The sequence below is a fragment of the Bradysia coprophila genome, unplaced genomic scaffold, assembly GCF_014529535.1.
Source record: "Bradysia coprophila strain Holo2 unplaced genomic scaffold, BU_Bcop_v1 contig_732, whole genome shotgun sequence".
NCBI classification, from domain to species: Eukaryota; Metazoa; Arthropoda; class Insecta; order Diptera; family Sciaridae; genus Bradysia; species Bradysia coprophila.
The window spans coordinates 1,330,557-1,347,654 of NW_023503972.1; the positions used below are offsets into that span (position 1 = coordinate 1,330,557).

Sequence of the window (17,098 nt, forward strand, 5' to 3'; positions counted from 1 at the left end):
CTCATCTCACCGAGGTTTTCTAGATTCTGAGAAATTTTCCGGAAGTCATATTTTCGGCCGTTTATCATCAAATTTTTTGAAGTTAATATTTGCCCCGGTAGTATTCGACATCAGCTTTCCAACGAACCCATACACGCCCGTGTCCTCGCCACTTTACGGAAATGAAATCAGTAATACGAAATGCCCATTTTTCGACTTTTGGCCACTTACAACCAACCAGGTATGGAAGATCAAAATTATCTGAGAGTGGCACCAAGGCCTAACTAGGCATATATAAAAAAGTCCCGGAAAAAATAGCTCCGATTTCGGTAAGACGAAATTCAAAAGAATCACTCGAGATGATACGAAATAGGTCTGTTCCAAGGTCGTTAAAAATTTCAGAGAAGCCTCACTTTGAAGTTTTAACTAAAAAATATTTTTAGGTTCAGACTTTTTATGCAACTGAAAAAAACAACAAGTTCAGGTAATGTAGAAAATTGAACGACTGTGGTAATCACTTCTTCATATAGCTCAGGCTGAATATGATCGTATCGTAGAGAGTGTGTCTCAATTTCGTACCCAACCACCTACTTTTTTTTCTTAACGTAACTGTAAAGTTCTTAAGCCGGTACTTCGTACGAGTGTGTGACACCCTGATATCCAAGCTTCCCACGCTTATGACATCAGAAAAATATTTTTGAACCACAGGCACAACATTACCACGAGTTTCTAATTGTACGCGAAGTTTGTATACATAGTTAGTAATGCGAAATTTTTTGATTCAATTTCAGGGGTTGAAAACAGGTTGAGTTGTATAGGACATAAATCAGCGATGAAGATGTATTCTTTTACAAACTCAACTTTTGTTAAACCGTTCTACAATTTAACTGAAAAATCTCCTTTCTTTTATACAATGCATCCGAATCTTGGTTCATCCCTTTTGTTTTATCTATCCGGAAGGTCAGGTCCCTTCTTTGTACCGACCGGATTTTTTTAAAAGAATTTTGAATCAGTTTGAATATTTTCGAGCGAGTCAACCGAAAATATGTTTCGGGCACAGCACTGCTCCTAGCAAGAACAGTGAATTGACAAGTGTCAAATTTGGAGGATTTAGTAAGATACTAAATTTAAAAAACAAAATCATTTGTGAAGAAAATTAAATTTTTGATCCGTGAAAATATTATTCGAGTGAAGTGATAGAAGTCTCAATCATTGACGCTCCTGCGAAGTAGTGTGCAGATCCACAATCTATTGTATGCTTTAACTCATACAATGAAAATAAGTCATTTCTTTATTAAGGAAAGCAGCTTCCGAATATTTTCAACGTTCATGCTAGAAGTAGGAATGTGTTTCTGGTTTTCAATTGACTTTTTATGTTTCTTTCATTAAGTAAATGGAAAACCCGAACCGAGCCGAAATTGTAAAATCCTCCGTAAATTCAGTAAAAAAAAAAATTTTAAAAAAGAAAAAATGTTCGCAACTCGTGTGCGTATAGTGCTTAGCCCCCGTTGCAAGTTGTTTCATCATCTTTATTTGTGATAGCCTGTGATTACATTAATTAGCGGTTATTAATCATTTATGGGGAACGTATAATTTTGTATAACCACACTCACATACCGTCTGTGTAGTATATAACCGAAAATAGCATTTTGATAAGAATTTACTTAATGCTGTTGATATAATGTTTAAGTACACATACAATGAATTGGTGACGTACAACGGGCTAAAAATAGAAATTGTGAAAAATAATCACATTTTCAGATTTCGTTTGAAAAGAGTTTGTAAGGACATCCTAATCGGCTGGTTTAAAATGGATTTTACATCGAAAAGAAATAACGTTTGGGGTGGGCTAAATCTCTTGACTGTTATGGTAATCTTCTGGATAATTCACTTAATGTTCAAGCTTTTCTGTTTAATATTGAACGACAAGCTAGCTTCACATTCGGTATACAATTGGCCAGTACATCAAAAAAAATTCAACGAAATTCGTTCGAGCAATCTCTGAATAGGAAAAACGATAGTAGGATATAGGGAATAGGACAAACGTTAGTTGTAGAATTCTTTTGTTTTTAAAACACTAGCGCAAGTGCGTTTCAGCATTTACATTTTTAGTGACTCCGTGGATGAACAAATGAAAAATAAATTTTAACGCGCTCTGATATCATGCACTGCAAAAATTCAACGCTGCATTTGTTTAGCCCTTGTCAATTTTCATTTTGAATTTCCTAACGGCATCAACTCTCCAAATGTTTGTTTGTTTTTTATAAGTTGATTGAAATTGATCGATGACTTCCTTAGTATGGGCACATTAGATTTTGAGCTTGCAAAAATTAGTAACAAGCTAATCTTTTCGGGATTCGGTGGTCCTTAACAATATCCCAAAAATCCCACTCGATCCCACTTGAGCATTTTGAGAAAAGTGATAAAACCGAAAAAATTGAGGTTAAGTGCAAGCATTTTTTGGTTGTTCTACCAAAATCTGAGTTTCGAAATTTTTTGTTTCAAATTTATTTTTACCTCATTCTAGATACTCCAAAGTATCTTGGGTATAAACCAATAAAATCTCATTTATAGCCAATTTCAGTTCATTTTCAGCAATATTGTAGAACAAAACATCCGAAAATTTTGTATGAAATTTTCTTCTAGTCGGCCATTTTTCGGTGTGCAAGCAAATTTTCGACATGCGACAAAAATTTTTGTTTGTGAAAAAAAGTTATGACATGCTGCTTATAAAATGTTCAGAATAGTCCAAAGATGTTTTTAGGCCACTTTCCGCAAAAATTTGGTCATACGGACTTTCGATATGACGGTTTAAAGTCAAAAAATTTTTTCGCTGAGGTCGATTTTTTCATGAAACTTTGACTTTGAAGAGTCATGAGTCATTTCTGGCGGGCAAATTTTTTTTTCCTGTGTTTAAGTGGTTTTGGATACTTTGGAGTATCTAGAATGAGGTAAAAATAAATTTGAAACAAAAAATTTCGAAACTCAGTTTTTGGTAGAACAACCAAAAAATGCTTGCACTTAACCTCAATTTTTTCGGTTTTTATCACTTTTCTCAAAATGCTCAAGTGGTATCGAGTGGGACTTTTGGGATATTGTATAGGTATCTAAGGACCACCGAATCCCGAAAAGATTAGCTTGTTACTAATTTTTGCAAGCTCCTCCATTCAAAAAAATATAATGTGCCCATCCTATCCTTATTCATTAACTACTACAGTCGATGCCAGTAGAATTTAGACATAATTTTGCTTCAGCTGTTTTTCATCTGATCCGCCCGATATGGGTGAAATACTTAGTGAAACCGGGGATTGAAAAAACGAAATGGAAATTGGTTATCATCGCAAATTTATAAAAGATGTAAATTTTCGCTAGTTAGACTTGAACCCTGTTGGCCTGTCTCAACATCAATTGAGACACTTGGCTGATGAATTACTTTCTACAAGTAACTTTACCATAGTTATTTGCGTCTATATGTCTATCGTGTACGATGGATTCCTTCGAAATATTTTTGTGAGTAGGGCTTTCAATAGACTCTACACTGACAAAAAAGTTTCGAAAAACTCAGATGTTGCAGGTAATTTTGTCTCCAAGTATTCTACAATAGCTTCCACAGCTGTAGCGCCCCATACATCTGTTATCGATAACGACGACAAAAATAATGACAAGGTCTGGGTAATATGGGACCAGACATAGTAAAATTCATGTAAAAAAATGAAGTACAAGATTTGGAATCAATTGATGGAAGTAAAAGACCCGATAGTAATACTGATCGTATGATTGCCGTCTGTAACAAGTAAAACGGCTCATCCAGCTGCAAATCACGAACGAACCGCATCTACAAAACATTGCATTGCCAGATCCAGATGTTTCTCACAAAAAAATAAGTTGAACAAACTCAAATATTCACTTTACAACAAAATAATTTATTTCAGAAATTGGTGGCAGTGTCATACAATTAGAGCAACACCGCTCGTCATTTAAGGACATGAATTGGCAGCAGTACATGTACCAGCCGCAACACCAGTTCCCTTACCTGCACAAGAGTTTTTGCCCGTGCAAGATCCTGCTCCTGCACCTGAACTTTCACCCTTGCAAGATCCCTCTCCAGTGCAACTACCACCACCAGCACCAGAATTTAATCCCGTGCAGGATCCTTTTCCCACACATGCACCTGCACCTCTAGCTGCATTCACAATCTATGATCAATGAAAGTAGAGAAAAATTATTTAAACTCCTCAGATAATCGCAATCATCGACAACATCGCAACAATTATTTACCTGTAGCGTTGCTACGAAACCAATAACGATTAAAATAAGTAAAGTCTTTGACATCTTGAAGTTGTTTAATTTTGGTTATGAGATACCTTCCCTTTATATAGTAAAAAATTGTCATAAAAAATGCAAAAAGACAGCAACAACATGTTATTAAATGAAAATGTTTTTGCTAAACCAAGAAATTTAAATAATATTAATTTACTCAATATAAAAAGTAGAATTTTATGCAACATGCGGCACCGATTACTGATGATTAATACAGTTTCAAATGATGCTATTTGCTGCTAATAAAATTTTTCTTTTATTGTTCAATACGATTTTGCCAGTTAATTCTATTATTTCTACAAAACCCTTTTTGTGCCTCCATGTCATCATAAAATTTAAAAAAATCCTCTTAATTCTAGCCACATAGTTTCACTAGCCTATTGAGAGTACCACTCATGCTTGAAATGTGTTGGTTTCGGTCAATTTTTTTATTTTTTTCCTCCAAACAGCTCTCATCTTTTTCTTAAAATTGCATTTTATTTATCATTCCAGTAAATCTCTGTGTGGAACACAATGTACATAATTTCATCTGCTTGTCCGATGGCTGTTGAATGATTCGTGGTCCAACATACAAATGATTAATGTTAAATTATCTGTTCGATCTCGCATCTCGCACATCCGCTGCTACTTTTTTTTAATGTTAAAGACATCATTTAACCCTCTAGATGCGAATTAGTTTCATTAATAGATTATCTTAAATGATCATTGATCATCGAGATGTATGTGAATAGGCTGATACATCATCATTTCATTAGCGACATGTGGATGGGTCATATGTCTGACTTTTATAATATGAATCATATGAAACTGTATTAATCATCGGTAATCGGTGCCGCAATTATTATTTAAATTTTTTAGTTTACTTAGGCAAAATATTTTTGTCCAATAACATGTTGTTGCTATTGGTTGTCTTTTTGCATTTTTTATGACATTTTCTTACTATAAAAAGGGAAGGTTTCTCATAACCAAAATTAAACAGCTTCAAGATGTCAAAGACTTTACTTATTCTGATCGTTATTGGTTTCGTAGCAACGCTACAGGTAAATAATTTTTGTGATGCTGTCGATGATAACGATTATCTGAGGAGCTTAATTAATTATTCTCTATTTTCATTGATCATAGATTGTGAATGCAGCTAGAGGTGCTGGCGCATGTGTGGGAAAAGGATCATGCACGGGACTAAATTCTGGTGCTGGTGGTGGTAGTTGCACTGGAGAGGGATCTTGCAAGGGTGAAAGTTCAGGTGCAGGAGCAGGATCTTGCACGGGCAAAAACTCTTGTGCAGGTAAGGGAACTGGTGTTGCGGCTGGTACATGTACTGCTGCAAATTCATGTCCTTAAATGAAGAACAGCGATGCTCTTATTGTATGGAGCTGCAACCATAATCTATTCTGAACTTGTAATTAATTTAGACTTTCCGAAATAAATTTTTGTTGTAAAGCGAAATGGATTTTTGAGTTTTTTTGTACTCAGCTCTCATCCGCTGTCATCTGTTTTCTATTAGGCTAGATCTACTTATCTACTTAGCTAAGTCGTATCTAGGACACTGACCCCAAAAGAATTTTGTGACTTTGTTTTCCCGCAGCTCTGAGCCATTTCAATGGTAAATATAAATTAAGAGCAATGGACCCTTTGCAAATTTGTAGCCTACATTTAGGCGGGAAAATATTCGTTTCTTGAAGATTTCTCTGAACCAACTTTTTTTAAGACGAATCTACACATGACTAAATTGTTGCCTACATTTCGGGACATTACTTTGATGATAATTTTGGACTCGCATCATTTTTCGAAAAAGTACGACCATCGTTTAGTGTTAAAATGTGTTAGCTTTCAGTAGAAAATTAAATGTTTGTGGTGATGTAACCTCATTCTGTGAAAACTCAACTTTTCACAAAAATTGACACATATTTCGAGTTTTCTCTGAAAACTAATACATTTTAACACCAAACGAAAAGCGACTGCGAGTGCAAAATTATCATCAAAATAATAATTTTACCCCAAAATGTAGGCAACAATTTAGCCATTTGCAGATTCGTCTTAAAAAGTAAAACCATTAAACCACGCAAAAAGGTGTTACTTTTGAAGAAAAAATTGGTTTGTGAGTCATAACTTAACCCACTTGAAGAAACCTGTATAGGTTACATACATTTTCACAATCTACAAAGTGGGATTAGTTATCAGCGCAAACTAATTTTTCCTTGAAAAGTAACACATTTTTGCGTTCTTTTATGGTTTTACCTAAAAAATAATAATTTTGGTTCAGAGAAATCATCAAAAAAACCAATATTTTCCCGCCTAAATGTAGGCTACAAATTTTCAAGGGGTCCACTGCTATTAAATATACTTGACTTTAAAAATAAAATTGGAGAATACAATGAAAGATTCGCCATCTGACCTCATTTGCAGTGACACACCTTAAATGCATCCTCGTACGTTTGATGTACCCGATAACTACACAACGACATCGGTATATTTATATTTGAACAGAACTAAAGACTCTAAATCACCTAATAATCGGAATATATAAGCGAATTATATTTTGTATTCTGTATTCTGCTGGATGCCGTAATATAAAATCGATTTTCTCTCTAAATTGGATTACAGATTCACATCGAATGGCTCTGTTGCTTAAGCATAAGCATAAAATGAAATGAAATGACGGCAATATAGATATTGTGGATAAAGAACGACAGAAAATATTCTTTGATATTCTCGGTATAACTGACCATATACAGTGGATTACAGGTCAATCACCAAAATTATTACCAATCGTTTGCTTTGTAAAACAGATGGACTCTAAAGCACATTCACGTGTAATAATTCCTCGTATATGATAGACAGATCATGGTCCTCCCATGCATGTTAGTATAATACGTTGGTGACACAAGTTTTAAACGATAGATTATGGAATTTGTTCATGCATTGTTCGGTTGACAAGTGGATCGTCACCGGTTTCGTGTGATAATGGTTTGTTACACGTTGTCATGTGTTGTTGAATAAATTCAAGCTCTTTCATGTATGACAAGCAGGAACTATTTTCGAGAACTTTTTCACACAATTTTCTTGAATTTTCCCCGATTTTCGATCAATGTTTTTGTGAAAATTTGGAAAAATTCAGGCAAATTAGTAACATGTGTGAAAATGTAGATTCCGTAATTTTCTCATATTTTCCTGAATTTTCGTGTGAAAATTTAAAAAAAAATTAAGGAAATTTGGTTTCCTAGGTTTTTCTCAATTTTCCCATATTTTTTCGAATTTACAATAAAAATTGTCCGGGAAAAATTTGAAAAAATAAAGGAAAATTCTGGAAATGTTAAAACATTTGAATTCCTAGATTTTGAAATATTTTCCTGAATTTCCCAACTTTTCTACATTTTTATAATATTTTTGGGAAAATTCGGAAAATATTGGAAGACGTTTTCCTAAAAATAGTCATCGTAAAAAGGATTTCACCTAAAACCACATACCTAACCATCCAATCTTAATCTATTGCAAAAAAAACAAACTTTTTCTTTTCGTACTCACATCCTGGTCCAACCAAATGTTCACGATTTCTTCTTCATATTCTTTTAATATGTTCCGAACGGAGTAGTACTTATTCTCCAAGTCTTTTGTGGATGGTAGTGTTTTCAAAACTGGATGCGCTGTTACACTGGTGACAAGCTCTTCAATATGACTCGCTAAGGATCGACACCATTTAATTCTGCCAGATATGGGGGGAAAGTTTCTCGGCAATGGCGGATCGTCACGTTGCTTCCGGAATAGAGTTAGAATCCGTTGAAGGTCCTTTTCGCTGTATTTTAAAATTCGCTGATATTTCACTTCCATCATCGTCAGCGGTATCTTTTGGCTGACCTGTAGATGGCAACGGAGGCGACATTAGAGATGAGCGAGACGTTGTTTCCTTCAATAACTTACTTTTTCGAAACGAACTAAAAATCGTATGCACTGAGGTGTTTCCCAAACGGAATCGAAATTCGACTCAATCATGGAACCAACAGATTCTTTGAGCGCATCGGTCTTATCCATAAACACCTGATAGTCGTTATTGAAATCGGCATTGCGATGATCCAAATAATCGTACTTCTTCGACACGATAACCTTCTTTGCATCTTCGAACGTGGTCATTGCCTCTTCCAACGCTTCACCCAACAACAATCCCTCCAACCGTCGTGCGAACAAGTGGTTGTAGTCATCAATCAGATTGAACATCGACAGAATCTTTGACAAGCGATCGCAAAAGCAGTTAAATTTGCCGAAAACGAAATTCTCGGAGAATCCGAACGGTGTCTGATTCGGTAGGAATGGTTGCTCGCGAACGTTGTAGTACGTGTCCCGATAAATTTGGTTCAGTTTGATGCAATTGGTGAGTTTGGTGCGAACTAGATTGCGATCTTGTGACCAGATCGTTTCTTTGCATCGTAGGGTTATGTATGATTTGCAGGTTTCTATCATTTGATTGGTTATCTATTAAGACATGAGTCAGTCATCTGATGTGATTGCTTAGGTCCTAAACACACGAGCAATTTTGGATTGATATGATCGACAAGTATGTGTCACCAACCCAAAATTGTTCGTGTGTTTTTGGCCTTAAAGTACCCACCTTGACCATGAGTGATGAGGTGCGTTCAGATGTATTATAAAATTTCGAAACACTGTAAATCAATCGAACCGTTTGCAACAGACTGAGAATCGATTCTTTCATATTAACCTGTGGGCATACACACGCAACAATTAGATTACATTTTCGCCAAATTTAACTTCGGCTTTACAAACCGGATCGTCCAAATACAATGAATGGCAACATGTTTCCATGGCCTGAATAAATTTCGAATTGTCTCTGGCCTCATTGTAACAAAATGTGATTTTTCTGTCTGTGTCTTTCCAGTACCGTATGATTTTCGATCCCGACGCAATTAAGCAGTGTAGGGTAAATTGTACTTCTTTATCCTTTATTGCGGAAATAGAATTAACGGCCGTGTTATGTTTGTGTATATAAACGAAATTTAGGTTGGTTAAAGATTGCTGCACACGTTACAAAGGGGTTAAGTTATGGAATGTTATTATGGGAAAACTATGACATTACGCCTCGGGGACATAATAATGATATTATAACGAAATTTTCGTGTGTAACGTTAATAGTTTCTTTTTGGAGATAAGATCAACTTTTAACCTACTTGCATGTGTGCTAAAAGCTGTGAAAATTGTGCTGCTCTACGTTTCCAGTATTCAAGTTCATCTTGCGGACCGCTCGTGTCATTTTCTTTTCTCAATTGTTCACTTTCCATTAGAACCTTACGAAAGAGAGGGATATCTCACTGTTCACTCGTAATTGTAAAACATTCTTGCGTTACCTTTATAATGCCCTTTATCCACTCCACAACTTTCTCCTCCAATTCACCACAAAATTCCTTATTCTTCGCCAGATCCTTCACTTCGGTCATGTTATCGGTTTTAACGAACATCGGCTTACCATCATCAAAAACATTGATGTGCTCGCAGACCTGTTCGCAGACTCGCAGGGCACTACAAAATGATCGTAGGCCGGGCAACAGTTGTCCTTTAATCAACGAACATCCGATATCATCGTCTTCAGTTTCCGGATTCGGATAGGCTAGGGCTTGCATAAACACATATTCGACGATGCGTTCAATCGAGGCCACTAGTCCGATTCGGCTGGCATCAATTACGCCGCAGAACCTGTGTTGAGAATTTATGAAATTTTGATTTCAAAAATACTACGCCGTGGTGAGTAGCTTAAAATACTAATCGTAGGTGGCAGCACTGTATAAAATTTCGTTTTTTCTCCAAAAACAGCATACCGTTGTCGAACGGGTTTTCTTTTTAAATTTATTTGGTTCATGTGGATAGATCTTAGTTGTTACTGCATTTCAAAACTAGCTGAGTTTTTAAACGTATATAGCAAAAGCGATTGATAGAAGTCAATTATTAAACAGAATAAATTTGAACAACTCGAGTGATTTTTAACAGCCAACGATACAGATACAGGTCGATGAGTTCAGATAAATGCACGGATTTTGTGTTCCGAACTGGAAGTGAAAACTATCCAAAGCCGGTGAATGTCTGATGACTCTGACAATACATTCTCTTTGGCCTAGGGAAAAAATGGCACAGGACTTTAAGAACCAAGAGACAATAGTAATCTCGTTGCTGAACGGCAATAAGAGCAATGAATTTGCTCTATTTTCGAAAACCCTCTTCTGGATTGCTATAGATGCGGTTTTGAACTGCACCTATACAAAACATGGCGCAAAAATTTACTTAAAAATAACAAACGGACTCACTCTTTTTAAGCCCCTCGCAGACAATATGAGTGACGTACCCGCCATATTAAAATTTTGACGATTTGACAGATAAACAGTTTTTCACTTATCCATGCAACACAGCAGTACTGTTGACGTGAATTATAGCAAATGTGGAGTCGTTGGAAAGCTGAGACTGTCATTATATCAGAATTAGCCCATTTAATTACGATTAATTATCATAAGTGTGTTTCAGGTGACGCTGAGTTTTGCGACTGTCGGTCTCTACGTAGACGGTGTACCAAATTTTTTTTTTTTGATATTGGTAGAGGTGATGTCCCTCTACTGCTACAACTATTTATTAGCTTCATCCCTCAAGTATCCACGCCTCTGTAACCTTTTGAAAATCGTGTTTTTTAAACGTTAGCGTGTCTCCACCGGCTTCTCTTGCACTCATGGGACCGAATTTTTGTACCATTCCCCTTAGCAATCCAACCACTACTGATTGCAACCCCAATGAGTTTTCGATCGCTCTCTATGTGGACAGGATGGCCTATGTTCCACTGCCATCGATGGTACCCATAAAAATAAAAAAATTTGGTGGAACCAATGAATTTATGTACTGATAGAAGGTGGATATCGAACAATGCGAGATCAACACCTCTCAGTATATAATGGACAACGCCAAGCATATTTGTAGCCCCGTACGAAGTACTGGGGGCTTATAAGATTAATATGCCGTTTGTAACACGTCGAATTGGAAGTACCAGATTCAACGAATATATCGATATATATATATAGCGATGTCTGAGTGCTGATCTGAGTAATTGAGTGTTCATGTGATGTTCATGTGATGTTCATGTATAACTTTTAGTGATTCCAAACGTCCTGTAGAATTACATATCTTCGTACACTCTTTAGCAGATCGCATTGTGCAAATAAATTACATTATAAATTATCTTAAAGGGGTTTGCTACTGCCAATTGCATACCACGTATTTCATGAAGTAAATCAGATTATTCCGGAGTTTAGCCGAAGACAAAACTTGCGTTTTATGTGTGGTTCCACAATTTTATTCAAGATGCTTGCTTAATAATTTGAATTTTGTTCCAAACTAGTTCGCAAATAAATACAATTCCACCCGCAACCCATCCACACCAAATGATTGTTATCATACCACCAATACTATTGCTAGTTGAATCCTTGCTATTACTTTGCAATTGAATCTGTTTAGTGATTCGCGACACTTCTTTTTCGTCTGTGTCTGTGCGCCATTTCTGAAGTAATCCATGGTTCCATAAGCGGTGGTGAATCAATTGCAGTTGCTCAAGAAATGGGTAGTTGCACTTCACGGGAAACGATGTAAATATTTGCACCAAAGGTGGATCCATTATCGAATAAAATGCATTGATGTTAAAACGTTTCTGTACATTTAGACAGACCCGCACCTCTGAACTTAATGCCGAATATGCCACAGAATTGTTCAATTGCTCCAGACCGATGTCATATGGGGCACGCTTCATCCTACGTACTCTGTCGTGCCAGTTAAGTCCGGTTAGACCTTCCAACAATTCAATTGTGTCATTTGCCCAGAATATTTCTTCGGCTACGATCGGTATTTCGGATTTGTATAGTTCGTCGAGTGTTTTGATTTGATGCTGGTAAATTGGTACGGTAAGGTAGCTCTTAAATACGGACAAAATGCCATTCGCCATTATTAATCCGGTGAATGTTAACGGCACAACGATAAAAATATCTGCACGATGTAGCTTTCGATACTTGATGGCCATGTTGTCGTTGATCAAAAGATTGACGACATCGACAACACATTGAACAATTGAATTTCTTTTAATCGATTGCAAATAACCGGAAACAGTCAGTGAAATGGATGCCGCCGAAATTACACCAAAAACGTATCCGAAGAGAATCATCCAAGTTGTATTTTGTAAATAACCGACAATGCTTGAATATGGCTGAGCATGTGGTACCATCAATTGGAACCATTTTAGTTCATCTGGATACAACACTATTTCGTACGGACTTTTATTGACATTCATTCTAAATATTCCCGCATCGTGCTTTATCTTATCGAGAACACCGTCGATGAAATCTTCTTCAGGGATGATAACCACCAAAATCGACGCATTGAAAATTCGCGTAACAGTCTGCCAATAGTTGGCAGCAAAATCGCTAATTTTATGACGTTGGAATTTAAATAAACGAATTGAATGGTGATGATAGTTCGGGTATTCATTGTCGGAGGAAAAATATTTTTGAGGCAAGTCGCTTCCCGTCAAATTAATCAAAAAAGCTGGGCCGAATGGATCGTATCGATATACGGTGAATGTCGACGATATAGCGTCGTCCTTGTGGTTTGATGAGTAAAATGCACAAAAAATGTTTAAAATCTTGTTGCTCCAACTCTTCCGGAATATTTTCAATACAATTTCCATTGAGCTAATGCTCGTTTCGAAAAATATTGCAATTTTCACTTTTCTCCTGACCTGTTGAATCGTGATCACCTGAATTGCCTCATCCAAAATTGTTGTGCCATTGTTGATAGACTTGAAGGTAGACTCAGCAGCGACGAAAATTAAAAATATATTTTCGCGGGTGTCTCTCATTAATGTTTTCAGCTGTTTCCATTGGAAATCGGTCATTACGTTCGGTTCGTTTTTGTCACCAAAAGTATAAACCGCTTGAGGTGTGATGTGGCCATCCATGTTGGCGTTGGTCGGAATGTGTCGGTTGTGATCTTGTACAGAGTCATCCAGTAGAAAGATGTTGATATTGAAGCCAAATAATTCATTGAGCTGATCGATGAGATTCATTTCGTGGCTAGGCTGACTCCTAACGGTTGTCAATAGTAGCCTCAAGAGTGTCGAAAATATAACGTGCTTCATACTATAAGCTGCCAACGGGCGGAACTAATAAAGTACTTGAACTCTGTGGTGGTTTCGGTTACGAAATAATAGTTTTATTTGGTTAATCGCTTCCGATTTTGGATAATTTGCTTTTTCTGACCTTCAAATTATTTAATGACACCGATTATTGCTATCACACTCGTTGGTTCATGTTAAATAAAAATCAATAAAAAAGCACTTAAAAGGTAAATGTGACGCAAGTCCTTGCGTCTTCACTTCCAAAATTGATATCGTTTTAGGTGATGCATAATGATTGTCAACATTAAATATTTAACAAGAAAAAAAAAAATTGCATCACAAGAGGCAGATATACTTTTTCCGGCTGCAGACAGTTCTCTTACTGCTTTGATGTTTCGTCTCAATATTCGTGATCAAAGCAGAATTCATCGGCTTCGGCTCCGTTGGTAAACTTTCTTTTCATCACTCCAACTACGAAAATCGTAATTTTTAGTTCCCAACCGAAAATTAAAAAAATGCAGACCGCAGTACGGAGAGAGGGGCGAAAGTATTTTCGCTTCCCAAAGAGAAACGAATGAACGTTTTTGTTTTGTAACAAAATTGTGGAAAATTACGATTTTCGTAGTTGTCGTGATGAAAAGTTGTGTGGATCCTGGATCACAAGGGACGAAAAGAAAAAAATCCAACCGTGTGCTGTCCGAGCCGAAGGCACTATTTGTCCTTCTTTTGCCAGAGCATTCTTCTCAGAGCGTCCTCTATGGCTCAAAATAATCTATTGACATGAGGCTTTCATACTAAAAAAGAAAACTTCTGAAAAACACTTTTCGCGACGGTGGCAATGCGTTTTTCGAATGATTGAGGGCATTGGCCAGTTTCAGTTGTTCGCGGACGTAGACTTGGACCAAAGTGTCTTTGTTTCCGAATCGATCTGTTAGACGCTCGTTCACTTTGAGGTAATTTGCACCAGCCATGTGGAAATTTTCCAGCCTTCACGCGCCTTAGGCCTTTGTCGATTGATGCAAATAGTGAAATTCGTCCTCGTCTGCCAATTTTTTTATCGTTGTGGATTTTTTCAAACAGTCAAAATATCGTCAACGTTCGCCTTCGATTCGTAGTTGAAACGGGTTTCGTATTCTTCTTATAATGCTGTCCCTTCAATACCATCGGTAGCTAGCATCACTGCGTTGATTTCCTGGTCCAGCTTTGCGATCTGGATTTTCATGTAAGTAGAATGGAGCGATAATACCTAGTCATCATGACGACGATAAAGTGTTTTCTCATGCGCTTTTCTTCTGCAGGAGCTCCAAATATATTGCAACCGACAGGTATTTTAAGAAATTATCGAAAAAGAGTGGACGAGTCATGCCGTGAAGTCATAGAAAGTCTCTTTTATGGGATTTGACTATTTGTGATACGCTGGCCCCTTCGTACATAAATGAAATTTCTAAGAAGTTTCGATCAATCGCAGAAAAAGCAGAGAGATTGAAACATAACCATTATGTAAGTCTAAAACAAAATTAATCATTCACACCTATTGCATATGAATCTCTAGTTGCATGGGCCAAGGAACGAAGAAATTTATTGAAAAATTGGGATATTTAACTACAGGGGAATCGCGTTCTACAGACTATTTATTACAGAAGATGTCAACTTCAATTTAAAGAGGAAATGCGGCATCTGTTCTGAGAACAGAACAGAAGAACGAGTTAGAGTAGATGACTTTTATTTATTGTAAACTTTGTTGTTGAAAAGATCGATTATTTACTGGCTGCGCCATTGTCAGCAGTCTTTTTATCACTTATCCTGGTAATAAATGACCGAATTCTAAATGGGGTACTGTACATACGTACATACCATCGAAGGTCTGTTTATGGTGGTTTCGGTGACGAAATAATTATTTTATTTGGTTAATCGCTTCCGATATTGTATAATTTGGTTTTTTGACCCTCAAATCATTTATTGACAGCGATTGTTGCCGTCCATGAGACTCGTTGATTCATGTTGAAAACAAATCAGTAAATCAGCAAAAAGCCCTTAAAAGGTAAAGGTGACGCAAGTCCTTAGGGCAAAGCATTTGGTTATGTTCATAGATGACGAATCCGCAATAAAAAAAAAATGTCCGTCCGTCCGTCCGTGACCCCTCTAGCTTGAGCAAATCACAACCTTTTTTTCAAAATTCTTTTTTTCCCCGATTGGTATCGACAAAAGTAAGGTCAAGTTCGAAAATGGGCATGGTATGGTCGGCCCTTCCAGAGCTAGGGCCCTATAGGTGTTTTTCAGTCTTTCGACGATATCTACCGAAATACGCACGCAATGGTTGCTTGTGATATATCAAATGAAAGGTATTGACGAGTAGAACAAAGTTGCTGAACATTGTTTTTGTGTAGGATGCAACGCAGCTTGTTGGGAGGGCTCAAAGGTCGTTACTCGGCCCTAAGTGTTTTTTCCACATAAATCGAGTAAATCTCATCCGATTTTGCCAGATTTAGTTTTTTATGGAAGGTAATTGAATACCGAAGAGAACATGTCGAAAAAAGTTTCAAATTTGGGCTCTTGGACTAAGGCCGCTACTCGGCCCTAAGTGTTTTTTTGCACATAAATCGAGTAAATCTCATCCGATTTTGCTAGATTTTGTTTCATTTGAGAGATAATTGAATGCCGAATAGAATGATGGCAAAAAATGTTTCAAATTTGGGCCCTTGGACTAAGGCCGCTAAATTTTCTTAAAGATTTCAAAAAAATAAAATACCCGTCTTTTACCGTTTTCAAAAAAAGTTTAAAATGTGGAAGTTATGAGCATTTAAGTAAACCAAAATTTAATGTGGAAATCACAATTTCCATGTATTTTATTGTTGTAATTTGCTTTTGTATGGAAACTTTACATTGATATGTTGCGCGTTAAACGCATTTTTTCGCCAAAATACGAAACACGGGTATTTTTATTTTTAAAACTTTACAGGAGAAAGCTGGAAAACGGGATTTTTTTTTCTAAAGCGTGTTGTCTATTTCCTTGGATGGAACCTTGTTCAGGTCTTGAACTTCAGGGCACCGAGCAAAAATTTCAAAAGTGCATCGAAATGCTCAAATAAAATTCATCCAACCGCACCGTGAAAGGAAAACTGAAGTCAATGCCATGAAACCTGTCAGAATTTTTCGTCGATTTAGGTTAACTACAGTATAGAGTACGATCTCATGTAATCGTTTCGTTACTTAATAGGCCGTGAGGAAAAGGGGACAGTGGTGACTGAATAGTTCAAGGCGTTTAATTTTGCGTGACATGCAATATGGACAGACGTTCTGATAAAAATCAACTCCTCCTTTTATTAATTAAGCTAGGCGTGTGAATGTGATTCGATATATATTGTTCGATAGAGAAGTCAACCGTTAATTTATTCATTGAAATTCATCATTAATTTCCATATACCTCGATCGAAAAATTACAATTTTTATAATTAAACTTTGCTTTTACGCGATTTATTATTTTCAATTTATTTTGAAAATGATTTCAACCTCGATTCTCATTCAACTGTAACACTGTACATACGTTACGTACATTGGGTGGATCTATATATGTTGATGAACAGTGTATACCTTATACGTACATCGTAATGCGTTCATTTATAAACATTTGAATAATTTCCATTAATTCCCATC

At 36.5% G+C, this 17,098-nt stretch overlaps 3 protein-coding genes across 3 annotated transcripts in view; 1 reads left to right on the forward strand and 2 right to left on the reverse strand.

Annotated features, from left to right (window-relative positions):
- The window catches only part of LOC119084094 (dynein heavy chain 5, axonemal), a 73,687-nt gene that overhangs the window by 54,739 nt on the left and 1,850 nt on the right, over window positions 1-17,098 (reverse strand). Inside the window, exons 4-9 of the mRNA XM_037193933.1 lie at window positions 9,654-9,999; window positions 9,477-9,593; window positions 9,076-9,249; window positions 8,903-9,010; window positions 8,218-8,766; window positions 7,825-8,154 (exon numbers count right to left, since the gene is read on the reverse strand). Of these exons, the coding sequence (XP_037049828.1) occupies window positions 7,825-8,154; window positions 8,218-8,766; window positions 8,903-9,010; window positions 9,076-9,249; window positions 9,477-9,593; window positions 9,654-9,999 (1,624 nt within the window). The remainder of the gene's footprint in view (window positions 1-7,824; window positions 8,155-8,217; window positions 8,767-8,902; window positions 9,011-9,075; window positions 9,250-9,476; window positions 9,594-9,653; window positions 10,000-17,098) is intronic.
- On the reverse strand, window positions 3,924-4,400 carry LOC119084106 (serglycin-like). The gene is made up of 2 exons (XM_037193960.1): window positions 4,258-4,400; window positions 3,924-4,175 (listed from the first exon to the last, which is right to left on the reverse strand). The coding sequence occupies exons 1-2, from the start codon at window positions 4,309-4,311 to the stop codon at window positions 3,957-3,959; spliced, it is 273 nt and encodes a 90-aa protein (XP_037049855.1). The 5' UTR covers window positions 4,312-4,400; the 3' UTR covers window positions 3,924-3,956.
- On the forward strand, window positions 5,148-5,739 carry LOC119084105 (serglycin-like). The gene is made up of 2 exons (XM_037193959.1): window positions 5,148-5,339; window positions 5,422-5,739. The coding sequence occupies exons 1-2, from the start codon at window positions 5,286-5,288 to the stop codon at window positions 5,638-5,640; spliced, it is 273 nt and encodes a 90-aa protein (XP_037049854.1). The 5' UTR covers window positions 5,148-5,285; the 3' UTR covers window positions 5,641-5,739.

Coding starts and splice junctions, on each gene's coding strand:
- LOC119084106 (XM_037193960.1), bottom strand. CDS start 4,311: ATGTCAAAGACTTTACTTATTTTAATCGTTATTGGTTTCGTAGCAACG. Junction 4,176..4,257: donor GTTTCGTAGCAACGCTACAG/GTAAATAATTGT, acceptor CATTGATCATAG/ATTGTGAATGCAGCTAGAGG.
- LOC119084105 (XM_037193959.1), top strand. CDS start 5,286: ATGTCAAAGACTTTACTTATTCTGATCGTTATTGGTTTCGTAGCAACG. Junction 5,340..5,421: donor GTTTCGTAGCAACGCTACAG/GTAAATAATTTT, acceptor CATTGATCATAG/ATTGTGAATGCAGCTAGAGG.